At 42.4% G+C, this 20,020-nt stretch overlaps 3 protein-coding genes across 4 annotated transcripts; 1 reads left to right on the forward strand and 2 right to left on the reverse strand.

Annotated features, from left to right (window-relative positions):
• Window positions 1–2,911: 2,911 nt before the first annotated feature.
• On the reverse strand, window positions 2,912–5,583 carry CDK5 (cyclin dependent kinase 5). Of its 2 annotated transcripts, XM_078623767.1 has the most exons (12): window positions 5,547–5,583; window positions 5,146–5,234; window positions 4,997–5,064; window positions 4,851–4,911; window positions 4,698–4,754; window positions 4,457–4,552; window positions 4,193–4,267; window positions 3,578–3,674; window positions 3,436–3,502; window positions 3,264–3,324; window positions 3,109–3,189; window positions 2,912–2,998 (listed from the first exon to the last, which is right to left on the reverse strand). In XM_078623767.1, exons 1-12 carry the CDS (start codon window positions 5,581–5,583, stop codon window positions 2,912–2,914), a joined length of 876 nt encoding a protein of 291 aa, XP_078479893.1. The 2 variants fall into 2 exon arrangements, with proteins under 2 accessions (XP_078479893.1, XP_078479894.1); XM_078623768.1 differs by lacking the exon at window positions 4,457–4,552.
• A 735-nt stretch (window positions 5,584–6,318) lies between these two features.
• Window positions 6,319–10,790, reverse strand: ABCB8 (ATP binding cassette subfamily B member 8). The gene is made up of 16 exons (XM_078623770.1): window positions 10,777–10,790; window positions 9,693–9,972; window positions 9,415–9,570; window positions 9,232–9,326; window positions 9,017–9,122; window positions 8,759–8,920; window positions 8,339–8,424; window positions 8,169–8,266; window positions 7,980–8,085; window positions 7,859–7,892; window positions 7,634–7,770; window positions 7,455–7,549; window positions 7,235–7,368; window positions 6,999–7,146; window positions 6,673–6,923; window positions 6,319–6,402 (listed from the first exon to the last, which is right to left on the reverse strand). Exons 1-16 carry the CDS (start codon window positions 10,788–10,790, stop codon window positions 6,319–6,321), a joined length of 1,986 nt encoding a protein of 661 aa, XP_078479896.1.
• Window positions 10,791–11,591: 801 nt separating this feature from the next.
• LOC144741144 (autophagy-related protein 9A-like) lies at window positions 11,592–19,040 on the forward strand. Its single transcript, XM_078623771.1, has 13 exons — window positions 11,592–11,700; window positions 11,849–11,892; window positions 12,151–12,215; window positions 12,999–13,169; window positions 15,230–15,371; window positions 15,520–16,268; window positions 16,386–16,539; window positions 16,690–16,869; window positions 17,234–17,479; window positions 17,656–17,894; window positions 18,468–18,561; window positions 18,688–18,766; window positions 18,880–19,040. Exons 1-13 carry the CDS (start codon window positions 11,592–11,594, stop codon window positions 19,038–19,040), a joined length of 2,433 nt encoding a protein of 810 aa, XP_078479897.1.
• The last annotated feature ends 980 nt before the right edge of the window (window positions 19,041–20,020 follow it).

The raw sequence follows: 20,020 nt of genomic DNA on the forward strand, positions 1-20,020 counted from the left end.
AGATGAACCAAAGTCTCTGCATCCCTGTGGTGAGCTTGAGCCTCCTTGTGCACTACTCAAAAGTTCTAACTCTGATGTGGGAATTCGTGTATATTTTTTACGTATCAAATGAACACAATGTGGTTTATGTGTAACAACCAGGTTCTACATCATGATTTTCACGTGTATATAGACCCCCAGACACACACAAACACCCTGGGAATGGGACTTGCCTCATCTGGCTCCACATGGTCAATGTGAATGTTATTGTAGATATTTGATTTAACTATGGAACATTAAATAGTTAATACACGTACTATGTGTAACCGTACTCCATCTTGACTCAAAACTGTTTCCCAACACGACAGGCAGCTTGAAACCAAGTTTGTCAAGTTTGGGAATGGAATGGTCGACGGCCGGATGTGAAGGTTCATCCTTTGACCTTTGAAATAGATTTTAAAAAGTGGATCTACTAAGTTGTCACAGTACTTCCAACAGTTTGTCCATGAATAGTGGACAACATGCTTTTGTAAAAATTCTATGTAAATCATATCTGAAATTGTACTTAGTATGAAACGTGTACTAAGTATAAAAACGTAAAAGAACTGTGAATGGCTGATTGGTGTGGCGTTTACTTTCATTAACATTTTAATACAATGATAAAAAATCCCTGTGAGGGATTGTTCCTCACAAGTACTTACAAGTACTTACTGATGGCATGAATGTTTCTACATTAGTTTGTGATTAAATGTTAATAGCCATAAAGGTGTAAAGGTCCTAAATGTACTGTAGTATTAACTGCATTCTTGTAAAAAAAAATCATGTATGTAGTATTTGGAACAGAGGAGGAAAAAAAATATCCTTTGTATAAGTCATTTTACTGAACACTGAGTCTTATTGGCTGAAATAAACAGATTGAATAGGACAATTTTCTTCTACTGACAAAAGCATAAGTGCAAAATCCACTCTTCATTTGAAATAAAAAAAAAAGCTGCATTGAGAAAACTTCACAGCAGTTTGTTACTGACAGCAAATGTCTAACCCACACACTCAACTTTCAAACCCTACGAAGCTAAATGCATATCTGAGTTCTATCAAATAATGTCAATGAGTGAACCGAATGAAGCTGAACTACGTTTAGGAGAACGCAAAAAAACTGAACAGACATCCCTCATCACTAAATACATGCATCCACTACCTGGTGTTACATCGGCAGAATGAATCATTTGTGGTAAAACACAGTCAAACATGACGTCGGTCTGTATATGAACAGAAGCGCCGTAACAATCTGGAGTAAAAATACACTGCAAAGCTGTTATAATCATGTTCAATAATGATTTGTAACAGCTACTGGTGCACAAAACAATCCTTCAATGAAGAAGATTATCCTTGAGTTCATCCTCTTAAACAACCCTTAAAAAAAAAAGCACATCATTCATCAACTGAGGAACAAATGTGTCACTGATGGTCCACTGGTCATGAACATATACATCTACTGGGACAGTGCACCTGATCTCCAGCCAGATCTCTGGCTGTCACTGTTCAACATAGTCAATAACATTGAAAAGCGACTTCAAATAAAAACTGTCAGTTCAAAGTGCACAAAGACAAATGGGCGGGGTGGGGTCGGCCGAGAACAAGAAAATGATAAATTAGCTTGTCATGCTATACAATCTTTGAAATATGTAGTGGACAAGAGCACTGCACCGTGGCTGTATGAAACTGAGACTGAAATCTGTTCAGTCTGTTTGCTGTTACTGCTTTAATTTACTAATAAAAATGTGCAATTTTGTAAATCAAATTAATATTGTGTAAATTTAGATTCGGGGGAAAAGTGACAATACAATTTAAATAGGTCAATTTGAAGTAACATCTAAAGTACTAAAAAAACACATTATTAATAGTATTAAATATTAGCAGATGTGCCCATAATCACTGACATCAGACTGACTGATGTGTTAGGAATTAAGTGTGCAGAAGATTCTTTTTCAACTCTTATTGTCTCATCACACCTCTGGGTAACTGAAGTATTTAACCAAATTATTGTGGAGCCACAGCTTTGAAACTGACAACCAGTTCCTGGTGTATAAGATGTACTCAAAGCACCAAAGAGCCAAAACCCCTTGCTGAGCCACTAGAACCAGGTTTCCACCACACGGCACCACCTGCACTCTCCTCTACTCGTCTTTTTTGGTTTCCATCAGGACCAAGAAAGTACCTGATACTGTTTGGTCTTATATCTTTAGTAGATCACGACGGGAGCCACTGGGTCAGACGGTTCCACTGACTGCGGAGCAGTTGAAGCTACTTCCAGTGGCGACAGTATCTGAATTCACAACGTGTCAGCAGCTGAACAAACATCGGCCAGGTTTGTCTCAAAGTGTCACTGATTCTCATCAGAAGACGTGACGATCCCAACTGTACAGTGATGTTGACCCTCTTAGATTTGTGGAAATACAAAGTGCTTGCTAGGGCCAATTCCCCTAGAACTGATATTGCTGAGGGCCACAAAACCGATCTGATGCCAAAACACTATTACTGCTGTTATCTGTACTGAAGAAATTTGAATCCACATTCTCTTGCTCATTTTGTTGCGATGTGCTGCATTTCTAAGAGTCTTAATCCCTCTCACATCCTCCTTTGTTTCTGGGTGGAATAGTGAAGACGACATTACTGCAGTTTTGCAGCATCCGATGAAAACGTGGTCTCGTGTGCAGCTGAAATAAAATCCTGGTAGTGAAAGCGAGTAGAGTTGTGTGCGGCCGGTGCTCTGTGGTGGAAGGGTAGTTTTGTATTTTACAGGCTTTGTTCTACACAGAGGCACAACAGAATGAAATGCAGGGAGGGGTCGGCTTCATTAGGACTGATCCTAATGAGCCAACAGAGTGGAGGATGACTGATTCTGGCGGTGGAGGTTCAGCGTGAGCCCGTTTTAGGGAGGGCAGAAGTCAGCAAAGTAAGGGTGCTGCAAGGCTTCCTCTGCAGAGATCCTCTGGACAGGATTACATTTCAAAAGGTTCTGGGTGAGATCAAAAGAAAGACTTTTAGTGCCTTTTGTTGTACAAATACACTGTCAGCGGCTTCTAAACCTTTAACGTGTACAACCATGGTGGAAGAAGTTCAGAGTACCTGGAGTAGATCCCGTCCTGTGCTACTAAGTTTGGGGACCACATTCACCAGGGAGGTGGTGGCTGGATACAAGGGATATGGCTGCAGGTACATACAGAGGACACTGATTTACAGTCCAGTTGCAAAATTCACCAAGGAAGGCATCAATGATTTACCTTGTAATCTGGGAGTTTGGTCATTGTCTGCCACTGTTCCTCCGTCGGTGTACCCAACAATGTGCCATGAGGTTAAAGAAAATGACCTTAGAGGAGCGTAACACTGGAAATCATTGATCACACAGCAAATGAATGCCTCCTCCCTGCTCATTCACTAAAAAAAAAAAGATATCGGAAGATTCTTAACTGGTCGTCCACGTCGTTTCCAGGGAATAAAGGCCTTCCAGCGTTAGCGAGCTCTGCATCAAATCACAATAAAACAACACTCTTCAACACATTCTTACATACTTTCATGTTTCCAGTTCGTAAAATACCTGCGAATATGCATCCAGCAGACCACATGTCAATTGAGGTAGAATAGAGTTTAGCACCAAACAGCACATCTGGGGGCCGGTACCACAACGTCACCACCTACGGAGTCCGCAGAGAAGAGTGTTGAAGAGTAATGGCGTTACGGCGTCTCGTCAGCGTAGTCAAACACAAACGAATGGTAGCAGCATCGTCAATAATACTTAAGAGAAGTAACTCACAACTTATTAACCGGCTGGTTTCCACTCCAGCTCCTTGACATTTAAGCAAAGTGCTGTCAGGAGTCATTTCTTTCCCTTTGACTTACAAATGAGTGTTTGGGAATAATCACTAATAATGTTAAGTAAACGAAATGAAAATACAACCTCTGAAGGAGTGTGTGGGCCGGTGAAAGCAGCTGTTTGTGTGTCCACGTGAAAAGTTTTAAAGTCCAGTGATACAGATTTTCAGAGTGGGCCGTTCATACATGTTTTTATCTGAAGCTGAAAACTGAAACGACTGTTTAATTCTGCACAAACTGATGATTATTTGTCCTCTTTACTCAGTTGGCACATGTGATGACGTTTAAGCTTGTAGTAGGTTAATAACGCCATCTGTGTCAATAGTCCACGTCCACCTACCTCTGCTGAGTAACATCTCACAGGAATGCCAAAGGCTCGAGCCAAACCAAAGTCAGCCAGCTTCAGTTCCCCATTCTGTACACAAGAACGTGATTTGTAAGATTCAACAACTAACAAAACATACCAGCTTACCTACACGTTCCATGTGTATTTACACTGAGCTATACGGTCAGCTACAAACTGTTGCCACTTGCACATGTGAGGTAATTTTGTGGAATTAAGAAACAGCTTTTTTTTTTGGTCCAGGTGCACCTAAACACTCACTCTGTTGATGAGGAGATTCTGCGGTTTCAGATCTCGGTGGAGAACATTACGACTGTGACAGAACGCAAGGCCTTTCAACAGCTGGTACATGAACGACTGCAAAGCAACGGGAAGAACAAACACACAAATGATTCAAGAGGTTAATTCTGAAGGTTTAGAATCGTTTATTGCCATAATAACTAGATCTGCTTTTAGGTTGTAGTTGGGTTGACTGTGGTTGCAATAACATTTATTCTCTCACCTTCACCGTTTCTGGATCTAAATCACCATTGCAACTGTCAAAATACTTCTTCAAATCCTAGTGTAAAAAACAAACAAAAAAAAGACAATGCACATATTAGGGTGAGCAGATGTATGTTCAGAAAACTTTAAAAGCTGGACAGTTTTTCCTCACCTGATCACAATATTCAAAGACCAAAGTTAATTTCTTGTCACTGTGCAAAACATCGTGTAGTCTGTGGAAGACCGAGCATGTTATGGAGATAAATGCAACTTATTATAGACAGCAAAACGAAACTTTATGTTGGTCAAAAGACTGACCTGACAATGTTTTTATGCTTCAGTTCCTTCAGAAGACAGATTTCTCTCAGAGCAGAGCTCGGCACTCCCTGAAAGGAAAGTGATTAGCACCGAGCTGCTAGCTGCTTGCTAGCAAACGCTGACACACGAATATTCATACAGACATATACCTCATCGTCATCGTCCAACCGAACCCTCTTCAGTGCCACAATTTCGTGGGTCTCTCTGTTTTTAGCTTTAAAGACGGTGCCATATGTACCTACCGAACAAATGCGTACAGCGATAGTAAATATTAGGTCATACATCGGCTGACGTTACTAGTACAGTCTTAGCTAACGTTGTCTACATGCTAAACGTGATAAAACGTACGTGTAAGAATACGGCGGTAAAACCTTTTCACAAAACAAAATTTAGCAAAACTCATCACACTGAACTTTACAGGGTTAAAAAGGAGAATCGGTAAACGCAGGGTTACAATCCAGCTAGTGTTAGCTAGCCCCCTAATAAATCAATGCTACGTCCGCAACACTGGTCAGCTAATTTCAACTTTACCGATGTGTATAAAACGTACCCTCTCCGATCTTTTCAAGCTTTTCGTATTTCTGCATAGCTGACCGGTGTAGCCAGCTTAAACCGAGCTAGCAAAACAATGAGCTGTGAAAGCAAGCCCCAGATTGGGGTAAGTAGGATGATGGCTAGCGTTAGCTGAAAGCTAGCTGCACTTGGTGCTACACGTCGGTCTGCAGACAAGCTTGTTGGTCCTCTAGAGGCGAAAAGATGAACTGCAACAATATTGAAGGAATGATGCCACAGTATCCTTAATATCACAGGGAGCAAAATAACTGCAGATGAAGACAGATGTAATACTGTTCTAAATTCAAACAAGACAAGATATCAGTTGATCAGGTGTCTGTATGTCCTGCCTTGGTACATTTTCCAAATAAAACCATATGTTACATTTAAAAACAATAGTCATGGCTGATATTCAGCGCTGTATTTCACCTAACCCCAAAATAAATGAACATGATCAAAAGAATCACCACATTAACTTATCAGGCATGTCCATGCACCCACTTTGTAGTATGATCAACGAAACAGCAAAAACAACATGTACTCACATTAAGCAAACATTGTTATTTATTTCTGTTACATCATGAATTTATATTACTATACAGGACAAGTCATTATATGAAATTCTTACTTCAAGACAGTAGTGTAATTTGTTCATGAGCAGGTTGGTCCACTTCATACTTTTGAAGCAAATTATTTATACGGTGTGCGTGTGTAAATTTAAACACACTCACTATAGCTCTAAAAAAAAAACGAAACACCTTGAGCAGTGTTCATTTCTGCGCATCGGCTCTTTGCCTGCGGATCAGATCTGAATAAAGTCCTCCTTTGCTCAGCAATTCCAAGTGAGTCCCAGCCTGAGAAGAAAACAGGAAGCGGTTAGATTTAATGCAAACTTACATTACAGCTAATCAAGTGCAAACTGAATTTGAGAGTCAGTTCTTAGTCACTTCTCTTTAGTGCCTTTCAATTACATACTAAATTAAAGATAGTTGGTGGAGGGCTGATGCCAGTGTGTCAATTATCAGCAATTACTGGACGACAGCATATAGCAGTGGATAGAGTGGATTATTATTCTTATATGTTTGTTTGCCAAGACGACATACTATACACCACGGCCTTCTCACCTCCACAATGCGGCCATTGCTCATGACACATATGAGGTCAGCCCCTTGGATGGTGCTTAACCGGTGGGCAATGATGAGAACTGTACGACCCTTTGTGGCTCTGTCCAGAGCTTCCTGAACCACACGCTCCGATTCTGCATCCAGGGCGCTGGTGGCTTCATCCAGGACCAAGATGCTGGGGTTCTTGATCAAGGCGCGGGCAATGGCAATTCGCTGTTTTTGTCCGCCTGATAATGTCACACCACGCTCACCTGTTTTTAATACACAGAATTTAGTATTTAAACTGCACGTGAGGTGTAATAGCCTTAAATGGAGCATATACATACCAACCACAGTGTTATAACCATCTGGGAAACTGGTGATGAAGCGGTGTGCATTGGCTTGCTTGGCTGCATTCATGACCTCAGTATCAGAAGCTTCAGGTTTGCCAAAGCGGATGTTCTCCATGATGGATGATCCAAACAAAACTGGCTCCTATAAAGAAGAGAAGAAAAAGATGATGAATTATTCAGATTCCATCATACTGGAAAAAGTGAAACCCATTCATAATGAAACCGTTTACTTGGTTGATAAATCCAATAACTTGTCCTCTGAGCCAGGAAAGGTCAAGCGTACGAATGTCGAGTCCATCCAGCATGATCACACCGCTGGTTGGGTCATAGAAACGCTCCAGTAAGGATGCTACTGTGGACTTTCCTGGAGGTAGTGAAAAAAATACATTGTAAAACCACTCTTGCGTCATGTGTACATGATTATATCGGCATCATTCCTGAAGAACGTACCTCCTCCTGACTCTCCAACAATGGCAACAGTTTTGCAAGGTGGCAGTACTAAGTCAAACCTCTCCAAGACCCGATGGCCCGGTCTTGTTGGATAGCTACAAATACACACAATCAGATTCAACACCTGTGATACTCCTGTCCAGAATTATATTTGACCCGGTTCTACTTCATGTTCCAACCTGAAGGAAATGTTCATGAAATCCACCCTTCCTGTCAGAGAATGGTAGGGGATGCGTCCACCTCCAGCGAGTGGAATAGTTGGCTTCAGAGCCAGGTATTCAAAGACACGCGCCCCAGAGCTTACTCCTCTCACCATCTGCAGACAATCATTTGGACACAGTGCTAGTGAACCAAATGTCCACCTTGGTATGTACAACACATGCGTTCAGTTTCTTTTCCCTCACCTGTCCAAAGAGAATAGAGATGCTGGCTAGAGACCTGAGCATAAAAGAGATGCATTAAATACAAGCAGCACTGAAGGAGGATGTACCTTAAATATTAACTCAAGTTGGTTCTGTCTGTTACCTCTGAACCGTCTGGGAGGCAACCAGGAAAGACATGAGTTCACCAGGGGACATTTCATTACTAGAAATCAATGTCCCTCCTGCAAATATAGTTCCTAAAACGATGCCTGTATCGATCAAACAGAGAACATGACTGTGCTGAACATCATCAACGGATCATTTTTCAGCTACAACAGCGATGTACACTCACAGTTGAGGGCGATGTTTGAAAGTCCCTGGAAGACTGCTATTCCAGCCCCGAGATTTTCATTCATTTCACATGACCTGTCAACTTCATAGGAGTATAACCTGGAGGAAAGGAATTGTTGTTATTATATTATCTGACACATCTGATATACATTCTGCTCTAATCCCACTTACTGCAGCTCCCGTTCCTCCATTGCAAAAGCTTTCACTGTCCGCACATTTCCAAGAGCCTCATCTGCTACACCGGTTGCTTTTGCCACCTTATATTACACACAAAGTCAACTTAATAAGCAAGTTTAATGTAAATGTATGTTGCTGTGTAATTAAAAAAACATGACAGATGCACTTTTACGTGATTTAACTTACTTAGAATACGTGCAAACTGTTGACATTTGAAACTACCAAAATCAGATATGGTCAAGAAATGGACACAAATCCAAAAGTCCAAACTACAACAGTAGAAGTGAAGATGATGTACAACTTGTCAGCTTTTGGAAGAATGGTAGTGTTTGTTCATTTGTTTAAAGTGATGTTGGGATCATGCAGCCCCACACAATACTGAAAGATAAAAAATAATACCACATCTTGTCTCACCTGTTCTTGAGCCAGACGGGACAGTTTGCGAAGAAATGAGCCAATGAGAGCTCCGGCTCCCACAAGACAGGGAAGAACGATGACTGTCAAACCTGTGAGCTTCGGAGAGATGATGTACAGAGACACAAAGCAGCCGACTGTCTGTGTGACGCTCCGCAGACCCTGCAAACATGAGCAAAGAACAAAAAAATGAATTCAAATGAAGCCAGCTAGTGCTCCATTATTGATTTCCCTCAACAAACATATATGGAGTTATACCTGAGAGATAACCAACTTAAAGGAGGACTTGAACTCTTGAATGTCAGCAGTCAAACGATTCACCAACTGCCCAGTTTTATTGGCATCATAGAAAGCCACATCTTGCCTGAGAGAATAAATTACATTAAAAGCAAGAGTCCTTGTTGGACAGCAGATGTGCCTTGTATCATTCATCAAGATTGTTTTTATCTTATCAAGCAGTTGGCAATATGTACCTCAGTAAGGACGCAAAAAGAGTCTTCCTCATGTCCGCAGCCACTCTCTCTCCCACCCGTGACAGCAGGATGATGTAGCCACTGGTGAGGAGGCCCTGCACATAGACGGTGATTACTCTCCACTCAAATAGAGCGTATGGTGCATAATAAAATGGGCATTTGCATGGAACATGTTTGACTTACCTGGATGCCATACAGTCCAAGCAGTTTCAGGGCAGGACCCCTGATCTCACTGACATAATTCCCCGTGTGATGCCTCAGGTAGCGCGCGACAACGTTAACCAGATCCCCGAGCATCAAGGGGATTTGAATATTCAGAAGAGCTGCAGCAAAAGCAAGCTGCAGAGAAAACAATCTATTTAGTGCTTAAGAATTATTGCCTTCGCAGTACATTTAATATGCATGTGGTATTGTAACGCAAACACTTTCCATCCATTTGAAATGAACTGATTAAGACTTACCACAACTGCAGAAAGGAGAGCAAACAGCTGAGGCTTCACAAACTCCCACAGTATGTGCCATTTAAACTCAGGCACCGCTTTTTTCCCCCCAGTCTCTACGGGGGTGTTGTTATTGAAATCTGCCTCGCAGTAGGCGACATGGCAGAGCAGTCGACCAGACACAGTGAGGACTGCTGGTGCTAGAAGAAGCTTCAGGGATGCTTGTGTGGGTTTCGACGTCCGTGCGGTGGACTGGCGGATGGATCTCTGAGTGAGTCTCCAAATGCGACCCAGAGCATTGCTGTGTTGTTTTGAGGAGCCATACGTTTGAGATCCTAGAGAGGTGTTCAACCTGGATATAACAGATCTATGTTATTGCAATAATAGATACTAAACAGGTATGTTATTTGTGGTCCGAGCAACAGAATATTCTCTCGGAAAAATATATTCCATTGTTACATTTTCTCTACAACTTAATATAGTTCATGTTTGAGTGAACAGTATAATAGATAAGATCTTTACATCACGTTAGTGTTGGTTCCAACTCTTTGTTATCAACTTCCTTGTTCCATCCAAATATCAATTTGCCACATAATATAAAAATCTTCAAATATGACAAGCTGGGGGAATTAAATATGTGCGATTTGTGATAGAAAGCAAACTTATCTATTGCAAAACAGAATTTAAAAAATACAGTTGGTGGAAGTGTTTAATATGTGTCAGTTTTTATGTTGACTTGATTTTAAATTAATCAAACGTGATAGGGTAAAATAATACAAATAATATAGCACACCCCAGGAACAAAACATAGAGAAATCCAGGAATAAAAGGACGGAGAATTTAGCAGTGGTTGGTTTAAAGGGCGAATAGCAGTTAGCCATGACAACTCAGTCATTAGCTTATCCAGCGACAACGGGTCACATTAACGTACCGTGAATGTTTCCACAAATCTGCTGTTTTATTGCATCGGAGATGTAATGACAGCGACCGCACTGGTGCAGTAATGCTCGACCTACACAAATGTAATTGATACATGTCTGTGTTGTTTTACATTAAAAGTAATTTGCTTCAAATCGTCGTTAAACTGACATAATCCCAAGGCAACCAGTGAGCCGCCATAACGTAATTTCCCAGCATGCATTTCTGCGCCGGATAGGATTATGACCTTATTTTGAATAGATGCTTTTTGGTGGTGCTGTGCACCATATATGTATTATTTTAACAATACGCTATAAACCTATAAAGTACATGTGATTTGTGTGTCATTCAGAAAAAAATCACGACAAATTATGAATTTCTCCTGAAAAAGTCAACAAAACTACAACTGGGCACCGGAAGTGGCGCAAGAGAAAAGTGCTTTGACGCCGAATGACGTTGTGTTGACATTTATTTGTGAAAGACAAAAACAGTGCACGCTCACTGGATAGTGTGTTTTTTGGAATCGGCATATCCAGCCTCGGGACTGATTCAAGACCACCGTATCGGAATGAATACATGTGTTGAACGGACACCGGAGATCGGACTCGTTGCACAGCCGCTAAGGAGTTAGATCCGTACTCGAGGAGACCAGCGTCAGGTCGGGAACAAAACAAACCGTTTCACCCTGACTACACGACTGGCTGAATCGTCCCCAGACAGCTGGCTTAGGTCGCCGTTATCTTTTATGTGATTACATTACTTATAGTGAGCATCTGCCGAGTGTTTTTAAACTGTAAGGTTACATTTCAGTCCACCACAGTGGTTCGTGGTTACACAAGCGCTGTCCGTTAGTCAGCAAGCTAATGCTAGCTGTAGCTCCCTGTCTGAGCTGCTGGGCTGCGAGCTAACATGATGTAGAGGAGGCTCCAAGTCTTTTATACAGTGTTCACTTCAATTAGCTTGTCAGTTGGTAACGTAGCGAGCCCGAGAATGTGAAGCACAATGGCCAACTTCGAGGCTTACCAGGAGTACCAGAGGATCGAGGACTTTGAGGAGGACTCGCCACCAGGGGAGGAGGATTTGCTGGTGCATGTGCCCGAAGGCCTGAAAGGTAAACATGTCATGACAAAGTGTCTTTCCTTCAACGACACAGTTGTTTCTGGCAGTCTGGTTCCTGTCCACTGTCCACGATTTGTAATCCAACATGATGATGCAATTCTGTCTCCATGTTTCTTGCCATCTCATACTTTGTGTTACAGACTCATGGCACCACATCAAGAACTTGGATAACTTCTTCACAAGAATATCCTTTGGTAAAAATCGTCTGGCTGGCAGTATGACATACTCGCACATAGTAGTACCAGTTGTACTGTCGAAATTCCTGTGCTTACATGACAGGAGGTATTGTGTCAGACATCAGTGGATTTTCCAGTCAGCCGTGTATCTGATGATCGTTGTGTTTGTGGTGTCTGGTGTGGTGCTCAACATGTACGCGTGGGTTCAAACACACCAAACGTGCCCAGTGTATGTCATGTTTTTTTTTCCCTTAACCAGCTTCCACATCTATCATTTCCATCAAAAGAATGGATTTGCTTGTATGATGTTGTCAGAGTTCTTTGAACTTATGTAAGTATTACAATTAAACTGAATACAACTAAATACTGTCTAGACGTCCAGCACGTTTTAATTAAAACATTTTGCTACCAGTTCGACTTTCAGGAATGCTTTTCGACGTGTGGCTTATTTTCCATGTTGTTATGAGAGTTATTGTACCTCAGGCTTTCAGCATGAACGAGCTCAGCCAGATTATTTTCTTCTAGAATCTCATCGAAATAATTTACCAAAACTGAAGATGGTTTATATATTGTAGCATTTCTTTTGCTTTCCATTTACTATGAATCATCTAACCAGGCCCAATCTGTCACTGAATAGAACAATAATATTAATAATAATGATGATGATAATAATAACAACAACAATAATTGCTATGATTATTATTGTATGTATAATAATATTTATCATTATTATTAACACAATAATAATAATTGTTATTACTATTAGTAGTAGTAGTAGTAGTAGTAGTGGTGTTCATCCTGTCTGAGCATATTGTTTGGTGCTAGTAGGCCATCTCTATTTATTAGATTCTAGTCTTGTCTGGTGCATTAATATGGATCCCTTACAGCATTAGCTAGAGACAACTAGCCCATCTTTCTGTAGTCCAACACAGTAATCAGTCTTTGACAGCAATGTATAGGCAGGTTTATTATTTGTTTTTAACGTAGACACGTCAATTCAATTAAATATACTGCAACTTCAGATTCAGTCATTATAGTTATGCCACTCACCTCAGTACGTAACATTGTTTTGTTGTGTTTTTGTTTATTGTCTTGTTTTATTTCTCCCTAACAGCCAATTAATGTTTGTTGTCACGTTCACAACCTTCCTCGTCAACTGTGTGGAGTATGATGTCCTGTTTGCCAATCGAGCAGTCAATCACACAGTCCCGGGCCAGAATCCCTTGGATAGGAGCAAGGTCACCATCACAGACGCCATCCTGCCAAACCAACAGTGTACTGAGAGGTAACTGTGTTTAATATATTGTAGTCGTTTGGAGAAAGTAGGTTTGTGTGAATGTTTTTTGTTTCCTGCGGTAGCCAAATGTCATAGCGAGTAATTAGAAAAGGAACATAGAGTCATCTGGTTTGATTAGATCCTGTGTTCTCAAACACATCACGTGGTCTGAGATATTATTATCATTCTTTTGGAGACGTTCTTTGGAGGGATTTAATTTGCCAGTTGACCTTACAGTCATAAACATAATGTCTAATACTGTGACGTGGGTTCACACCAGCCTTGTTCAGACAGGTCACAGTGAATCCCAGTGTTGCTTTGGGATCAAACTGATCACAGGAAACAGACATTTTAGACTTTGGCGGCTGGTGGACAACTCAAGGGGACAAAGCTGGAACACAAACCTCATCAGAAATGATAAGATTGTCAGGTGGCACAGAGGCTTTTAAAGAGACTCTTGGTCTGATGTCGTACAAGTAGAACATGTGAGGAGTTGGTTTGTAAATGCCTGCAGTTAAACCATGAACCGGACATTTCCAGACACATTTTATAAAACTTTGGTGGTTTGGGCCTTTTTGAATGCAAACCTCTGGACAGTGTAGTTCTCATTGTTTGATGAACGTAATTGACCTTCAGTTGTCAACAGGAAGGAACTCACAGGACAGAAATCTGGAGCCGTGACTCAGCTCAACTCACTCATCCTTTGTTAAACATCTCATTTCAAGACTAGTGACCTTTTCCCAACAGAAGCATCTTCAACATATTAAAATGTTTTATCTTTAATGTTATATATTAATCTTTTAATGTTTAAATGGTGTGTGTGTGTGTGTCGTGCCCATGTGTATGCTGCAATGTTTTTCATATGTTTTCTTTTATAGTCTATGCTATGTATTTTTTTAAGTTGTACATGTGGTGTAAAATGTCTTTGAGTTTTAAGAAAAATGCTATGCAAATAAAATGTATTATTATTTAATGTTTATTTTAATATAATTAATAATAATCGCAAAAAGATAACAATAATAACAATAAATGTGAGAGTATGATCCACATATTAGACTAATGATACTTGGAAAGGTCCTAATTGCAGATTAACAGGCAGAAATCATTCAAGTTCACGTGGAACTGTTGTTCTTACTTCAACTTGATTGTCATGTAGCAAGCTTACATTCCTGCAGCTGACGTTTACGTGAACATACCATCGTTCAAGCTGGCGCTGTGTCCTGGCTGGTCGGAGGGAGCAGACTGATGTAACTGATAGCGTCTTTGAGGTTGAACTAGCCAACCGCACTGCTGTCACCTCAGCTGGGTCAGCGAGCTGACAACCACATGACACTTCACTCGCGGCCAGTGAGGAACAGTCACCGCCCCAGCCAACCAAAGCTGTCATATTTTCCTCCAAAGGAACCGACTTTTGGCTTATTTTTCTCTAGCTAGTCTCACAGGCTTTTCATCAATTTGTTCATGGTTGTGAAGAACACAGAGGAGTCATTCAGATTTGGGTTCGCCATGTCCCACAGTAGTGAAACCTCACTGTCCTCCTCATGTCCTCTCCCGTTGTACGTTTATAAACCCAATGTGTGGAACTGTTGTTGAAAGTAAAATGAGCAGCATCTCGGCTGTTGACCAGCGTGTTGTGAAGGAATACTCAGAAGCCCTTTTAATTATAGACTGAAGTAAGCAGGATATTTAACCCACGACATGTAAACAGGAGCTCAGGTTCAGCTCAGGTTTCAACGTACTCTCGTGTCTGTAAGTCAAGAGTTCAAATTGGTTTTAATTTACAAACTGCACTACATTTGTATATTTACCCCTTTTTACTTAGTTTTAAAGTTTCTTTTAGATTTGCTGGTAATTTATGTGTACCATCCTCCAAAGTCTTTTTTTCCTTCTCTTTCTTACTAATACTTAATCGTTAACTACTCTAATCTGAATTTCCCTCATGGGATCAAGAAAGTACTTCCATTCTATTCTCCAGTCTAGAATTTAGATATTTTTTGTAGCAACTGCACAACGGCCTCCTGTTTTTGTATTATTTGTATTATTTACCGTCTCCGTTTGTGTCGTTTCAGTATCCAGGAAAACAGCTGGATTATATTTCTGCTCATCATGGCAGCCATCTTCTGGCTCTATCGACTCGTCAAGGTTTTTTGCAATGTTCTGAGCTACTGGGAGATCAGGCAGTTCTACATCAAAGCACTGAAGATACGAATGGTGAGCGATGGTCCCAATATTCTGGTGCAGCAGGTCATCAGACATTTGTCTCCTGATCATCAGGATGCGATTTGATCACCGTGAACATATTTAAGTGATGGGTGTTTATCAGTGTCTTTAATCCCTGTTCGTTGCGTCCTTGTCCCAGGACGACCTATGCAACTTCACATGGCAGGAAGTTCAGGACCGGCTCATCAGCCTGCAGCGTGAGCAGCAAATGTGCATACACAAGAAAGAGCTGACAGAACTTGACATCTACCACCGCATCCTGCGCTTCAAGAACTATATGGTGGCCATGATAAACAAATCTCTGCTCCCGGTGCAGCTGCAGCTCCCCCTGCTGGGCAATGTGGTTTTCCTCACCCAGGGCCTCAAGTACAACTTTGAGCTCATCCTCTTCTGGGGTCCGTGCTCTCTATTTCAGAATAAGTGGAACCTTCACCCCAAGTACAAGCGCATTGGAAATCGTCTAGAGCTCGCCCAGCAGCTCAGTCGAGTCATCCTGCTCATGGGTTTGGCCAATTTGCTGCTGTGCCCCTTCATCCTGGTGTGGCAGGTGCTGTACGCTTTCTTCAGCTACACCGAGGTCATCCGCAGGGAACCCGGGAGCCTCGGTGCGCGGCGCTGGTCCCTGTACGGACGTCTGTACCTGCGCCACTTCAACGAGCTGGACCACGAGCTCCACGGCCGCCTGGGCCGCGGCTACAAACCCACCTCCAAATACATGAACTCCTTCACGTCGCCGCTGTTGACTGTGCTTGCGAAAAACATCGCCTTCTTCTCTGGCTCAGTTCTGGCCGTGCTCATCGCGCTGACGGTCTACGATGAAGACGTCCTGACAGTGCAGCACATCCTGACGGCGATCACTGTGCTCGGGGTGGTTATTACCATCACCAGGTAGTTTTCCACCCACACTCAGCCGATATTCACGGATGTGACAGGAGTTTTATCAGATACAGCTTTTAGTTAGGAAATCTGTTTAAAAAGGCCCGATTTGAATCTGTCCGACACCAGGTCCTTCATCCCAGATGAACATATGGTCTGGTGCCCAGAGCAGCTGCTGCAGTGCATGCTGGCACACATTCACTACATGCCAGACCAGTGGAGGGGCAACGCAAACAAGAGCGAGACCCGAGACGAGGTGGCGCAGCTGTTCCAGTACAAAGTGGTGAGGAACACGGATCGCTTTTAAGAGTAGAAAGATGAGTTTGGGATGGAATAGTTTTGGTTTAGTGAAACACCTGGTCAGGCTTTTATTACTCATTCCATCATGTGTTGAAAATCTGTGTATTATACATGTTTTGCCTGCTCACATCAGGTGTTCATCCTGGAGGAGCTGCTCAGTCCCATCGTCACACCTTTCATTCTCATCTTCGTCCTGAGAAACAAATCCTTAGAGATCATTGACTTCTTCCGGAACTTCACCGTGGAGGTGGTTGGAGTCGGTGACATCTGTTCCTTTGCACAGATGGATATCCGACGCCATGGAAACCCAACAGTAAGTTTTCCTCGCTTGTCTTTCGTGTACTTCTGCCTTTGGACGGGACGGTGCAAATGAGTTAATGAACCAAAAACATTTAGCACAAGTCTACTTTCCATCTGTTGTCCCCACATACAAACAACACGACATAAAACCAGACATGTAGCTACAACTTAACCAAAACACATAATCAGGTACACAGGTACACATAATATTAGCATGTAGCTACCGCATGCAAGCTGCTACACATCTCAACCAGATGATGAAGTGCTCAGACATGATATATATAAATATCTGAAGAACAGTCTGACCCTGTGTGAGTCAGAGCTGCTGTGAAGTGTTAGTTCTTTGGATTGAACTGCATCCTCTGGTGATCTCACAGTGGATGTCGGAAGGTCAGACGGAGGCGTCCATATACCAGCAGGCTGAGAACGGCAAGACAGAGCTGTCCCTCATGCATTTCACCATCAAGAACCCCCACTGGCAGCCGCCGCAGGAGAGCTCCGTGTTCATCAGCCATCTGAAGGAGAAGGTGCATCACGACGCACAGGGTGGTCCCTCCACTCAGCTGCTGCTGTCTGAAGCTCCTCTGTGCACCTCGCTGCAGTCCAATGAGTCTGGCACTGGGGTGAGATTCCGGAGGACCCAGTGGGTCACACACACACACACACACACACACACACCAGTGGTGCATTCCCACTACACGGTTAGATCAAGCCGTGCTGGAACCACGTAGTGTAACAGCGCCACCAGGTGACAGAGTTGTGACACACGAGCGCACACATTGACGTTTCTCGTTTTCAGGCTGATAACCTGTTGGCCAGCGTCCTGGCGCATCCCATCCTAACTGCATCCGGACTACAAGGACGGGACCATCGCTTTATCCCTCCCAGCACCGCCGCCTCTGCTGCTGCCAGCGTCCTGGCCTCTCTGTCCACCTCCCAGCCCACGCATGGCGGCCACGTCCGCTCACACAGCCTCCTGCCCTCCTCGGCCCATGCTGACAGCACCATGTACCGCAGCGATCGAACCGTCATTGACAGGTTCGTAGCAGACGTCGGTGGATGCCGACTGACTCTTCAAGAATCTTTACTAATTCATGGCATATGATGCCATTAATTAGTGCAATAAATGCAATTCCTGAATATTTTCCTAAGAACAGTGTCAAATTTCTTTATGTTACGAACTTCTTAAAATAGGCCCGAGTCCATCTGTGCTTCCATCTACAAAACACTTGTTGGGAAACTAACTGTAACTGTTAAATCTGCTAGTTTCTATTAACAGACATGAACCAGAGGCTCTTCACCTTCCACCAAATAAAACATGTTAATATAAAAAAGTAAAATTAATACAAATCGAACATGTTAATATAAAAAAATAAAACTAAAACAAATAGAACATGTTAATAAAAAAAAATAATAATAAAAATAATAAAAAATAAAACGTGAAATGTGAATATAAGATGGAGGGGAATCTACAAGGAGAAACTACGCCCTAGTTGTCCAAACTTGTGTAGAATTTGTTAGGAAAAAGTGACACCTGCGAAGATGTTTTTCTTGAGGCGTTTTTTGAATCTGGCCCCGGGTTGGTTCACTCCTGTTTTCTGTTCTCCTCAGTATGTCAAACAGCGACTGTCGGGGACGGAGCAACATGCTACACGCTGAGTTTGCCTCAGCAGAGATGAGCCTCCACGCCATTTACATGCACGAGGTAATGTTCTGACCACGAATGTTGGACTTACACACTCGTTTGTGTTTTCCAATAAGACAATGCACCACTCGATGGGCCCACAGGGTTTTCTGTAAAACGTTGCTTCATAACTGCTTGTTTGTCCAGCTCCATCAGCAGACCTCCCACCCTCAGAGGTCTTCAGGACAGTGGCAGAACCCAGTGGCAATGAGAGACATACACACAGGTAAATTCTAATATTATTGAAGAGAGGTGGGTGAAGATTTTCAGTCAGATTTTCTATAAAATGATGACTGTAGAGTTTGTCAAAGGGTATTCAGTAGATGATGTCTTGACCAGGTTTCCAGGCTCATAGTGGCCTTGGATCTACAATTTCTATGCCCACTCCAGTCCATCTTGGTGGTTGGCAAGAGGAGGAGGAGGAGGAGGATGATGATGATGATGATCAGGAGATTAATAGTGGATCTACCCCAAAGCAGGGCACTGGGAGTAGCTGTTGATGTGCCTTCTGAGACAAGGTATGATCAATTTGAAGTCTTTTAAGACGACACTGTGACCTTCGACAGATACTGTTTTCACAAATGAAGCTTAGAAGAGCTTGAGTGCCCCCTGGTGGCTGGTTGCAGGATAGAACGTTAGACCCCCTCCAGGGCCAAACTAAAAAAGTATTTGAAAACCTCTTTGTCATTTTGAGTCGTTCTGATCACACAAATATAATTATCTAAAGTCTTAGCAACGTGTCAGCCACGTTAACGTTGTCACTCCAGTGTCCAGTGTTAACATCGATCGTGTCCTGGCGTCTGCTTCATTCAGTGGTTTCTTCTCTTCTCTCTTTTGTAGTGTTTACGTTTTTACTTTCTTCAAAGAACATTGTGGCCTTAGATGATCTTCATGGAGAGTTCTGCATGGACCTCGTAAACATCCTTCAACGTGAGAGGCTCTCATAAAAAACAACAACAACAACAACAACAACCACTGTCTCCGTACCTCCGATCCTCATCGTGTCACATCAGGCAAACTACAACATCAGGGAAACCGCACGTCTTCCATCGGTCCTCTCGTGACTTTGTCATAAACTTGTAGAAACAGCGGGACAGAGGAGAAATGTGTATTCGTAGGATCACTGTGTGGTGTGAATGCAGACAGCTCATCACACCCGTGCTGCTCCTCTGTGCACACAGGTCAAATATTTGCACGTCACATGGTTTTACGGCCAATGTGTGGTTTTATCATCGGTGATAAAGAATCCGTGTGACTGTCTGCTGCTTCCTAGCTGCCTGAACACCTGTGACGATGTGTGCTGTTTGACCTTTGTGATTTGTAAATAGACGTTCTCACTTACCTTTAAAAAGTTCACATCTTGCTGCCGGATGTACTCTTTGAGTAGTACAAGTATTGAACTGCCAAGGTGCTGACTGCACAGTAACGTACACTATAAACCACCATGTGAACTCCCTCAAACACCTAACGGACCTGATCT

Source organism: Lampetra planeri, unplaced genomic scaffold, assembly GCF_965212315.1.
Source record: "Lampetra planeri unplaced genomic scaffold, kcLamPlan1.2.h2 scaffold_436, whole genome shotgun sequence".
Classification (NCBI taxonomy): domain Eukaryota; kingdom Metazoa; phylum Chordata; class Hyperoartia; order Petromyzontiformes; family Petromyzontidae; genus Lampetra; species Lampetra planeri.

What these genes read in the sequence shown, in the direction of transcription:
- CDK5 (XM_078623767.1), bottom strand. Translation starts at nt 5,583, where the DNA reads ATGCAGAAATACGAAAAGCTTGAAAAGATCGGAGAGG. An exon ending in TCTTTGAATATTGTGATCAG is followed by an intron (nt 4,755 to 4,850) that starts GTGAGGAAAAAC and finishes TTTTTACACTAG; the next exon opens with GATTTGAAGAAGTATTTTGA. An exon ending in TGAGATGTTACTCAGCAGAG is followed by an intron (nt 3,675 to 4,192) that starts GTAGGTGGACGT and finishes CGGACTCCGTAG; the next exon opens with GTGGTGACGTTGTGGTACCG.
- ABCB8 (XM_078623770.1), bottom strand. An exon ending in CTCTCCTTTCTGCAGTTGTG is followed by an intron (nt 9,571 to 9,692) that starts GTAAGTCTTAAT and finishes TTTTCTCTGCAG; the next exon opens with CTTGCTTTTGCTGCAGCTCT. An exon ending in CCCGTCTGGCTCAAGAACAG is followed by an intron (nt 8,425 to 8,758) that starts GTGAGACAAGAT and finishes GTGTAATATAAG; the next exon opens with GTGGCAAAAGCAACCGGTGT.
- LOC144741144 (XM_078623771.1), top strand. Translation starts at nt 11,592, where the DNA reads ATGGCCAACTTCGAGGCTTACCAGGAGTACCAGAGGATCGAGGACTTT. An exon ending in TGTGCCCGAAGGCCTGAAAG is followed by an intron (nt 11,701 to 11,848) that starts GTAAACATGTCA and finishes TTTGTGTTACAG; the next exon opens with ACTCATGGCACCACATCAAG. An exon ending in AACCAACAGTGTACTGAGAG is followed by an intron (nt 13,170 to 15,229) that starts GTAACTGTGTTT and finishes GTGTCGTTTCAG; the next exon opens with TATCCAGGAAAACAGCTGGA.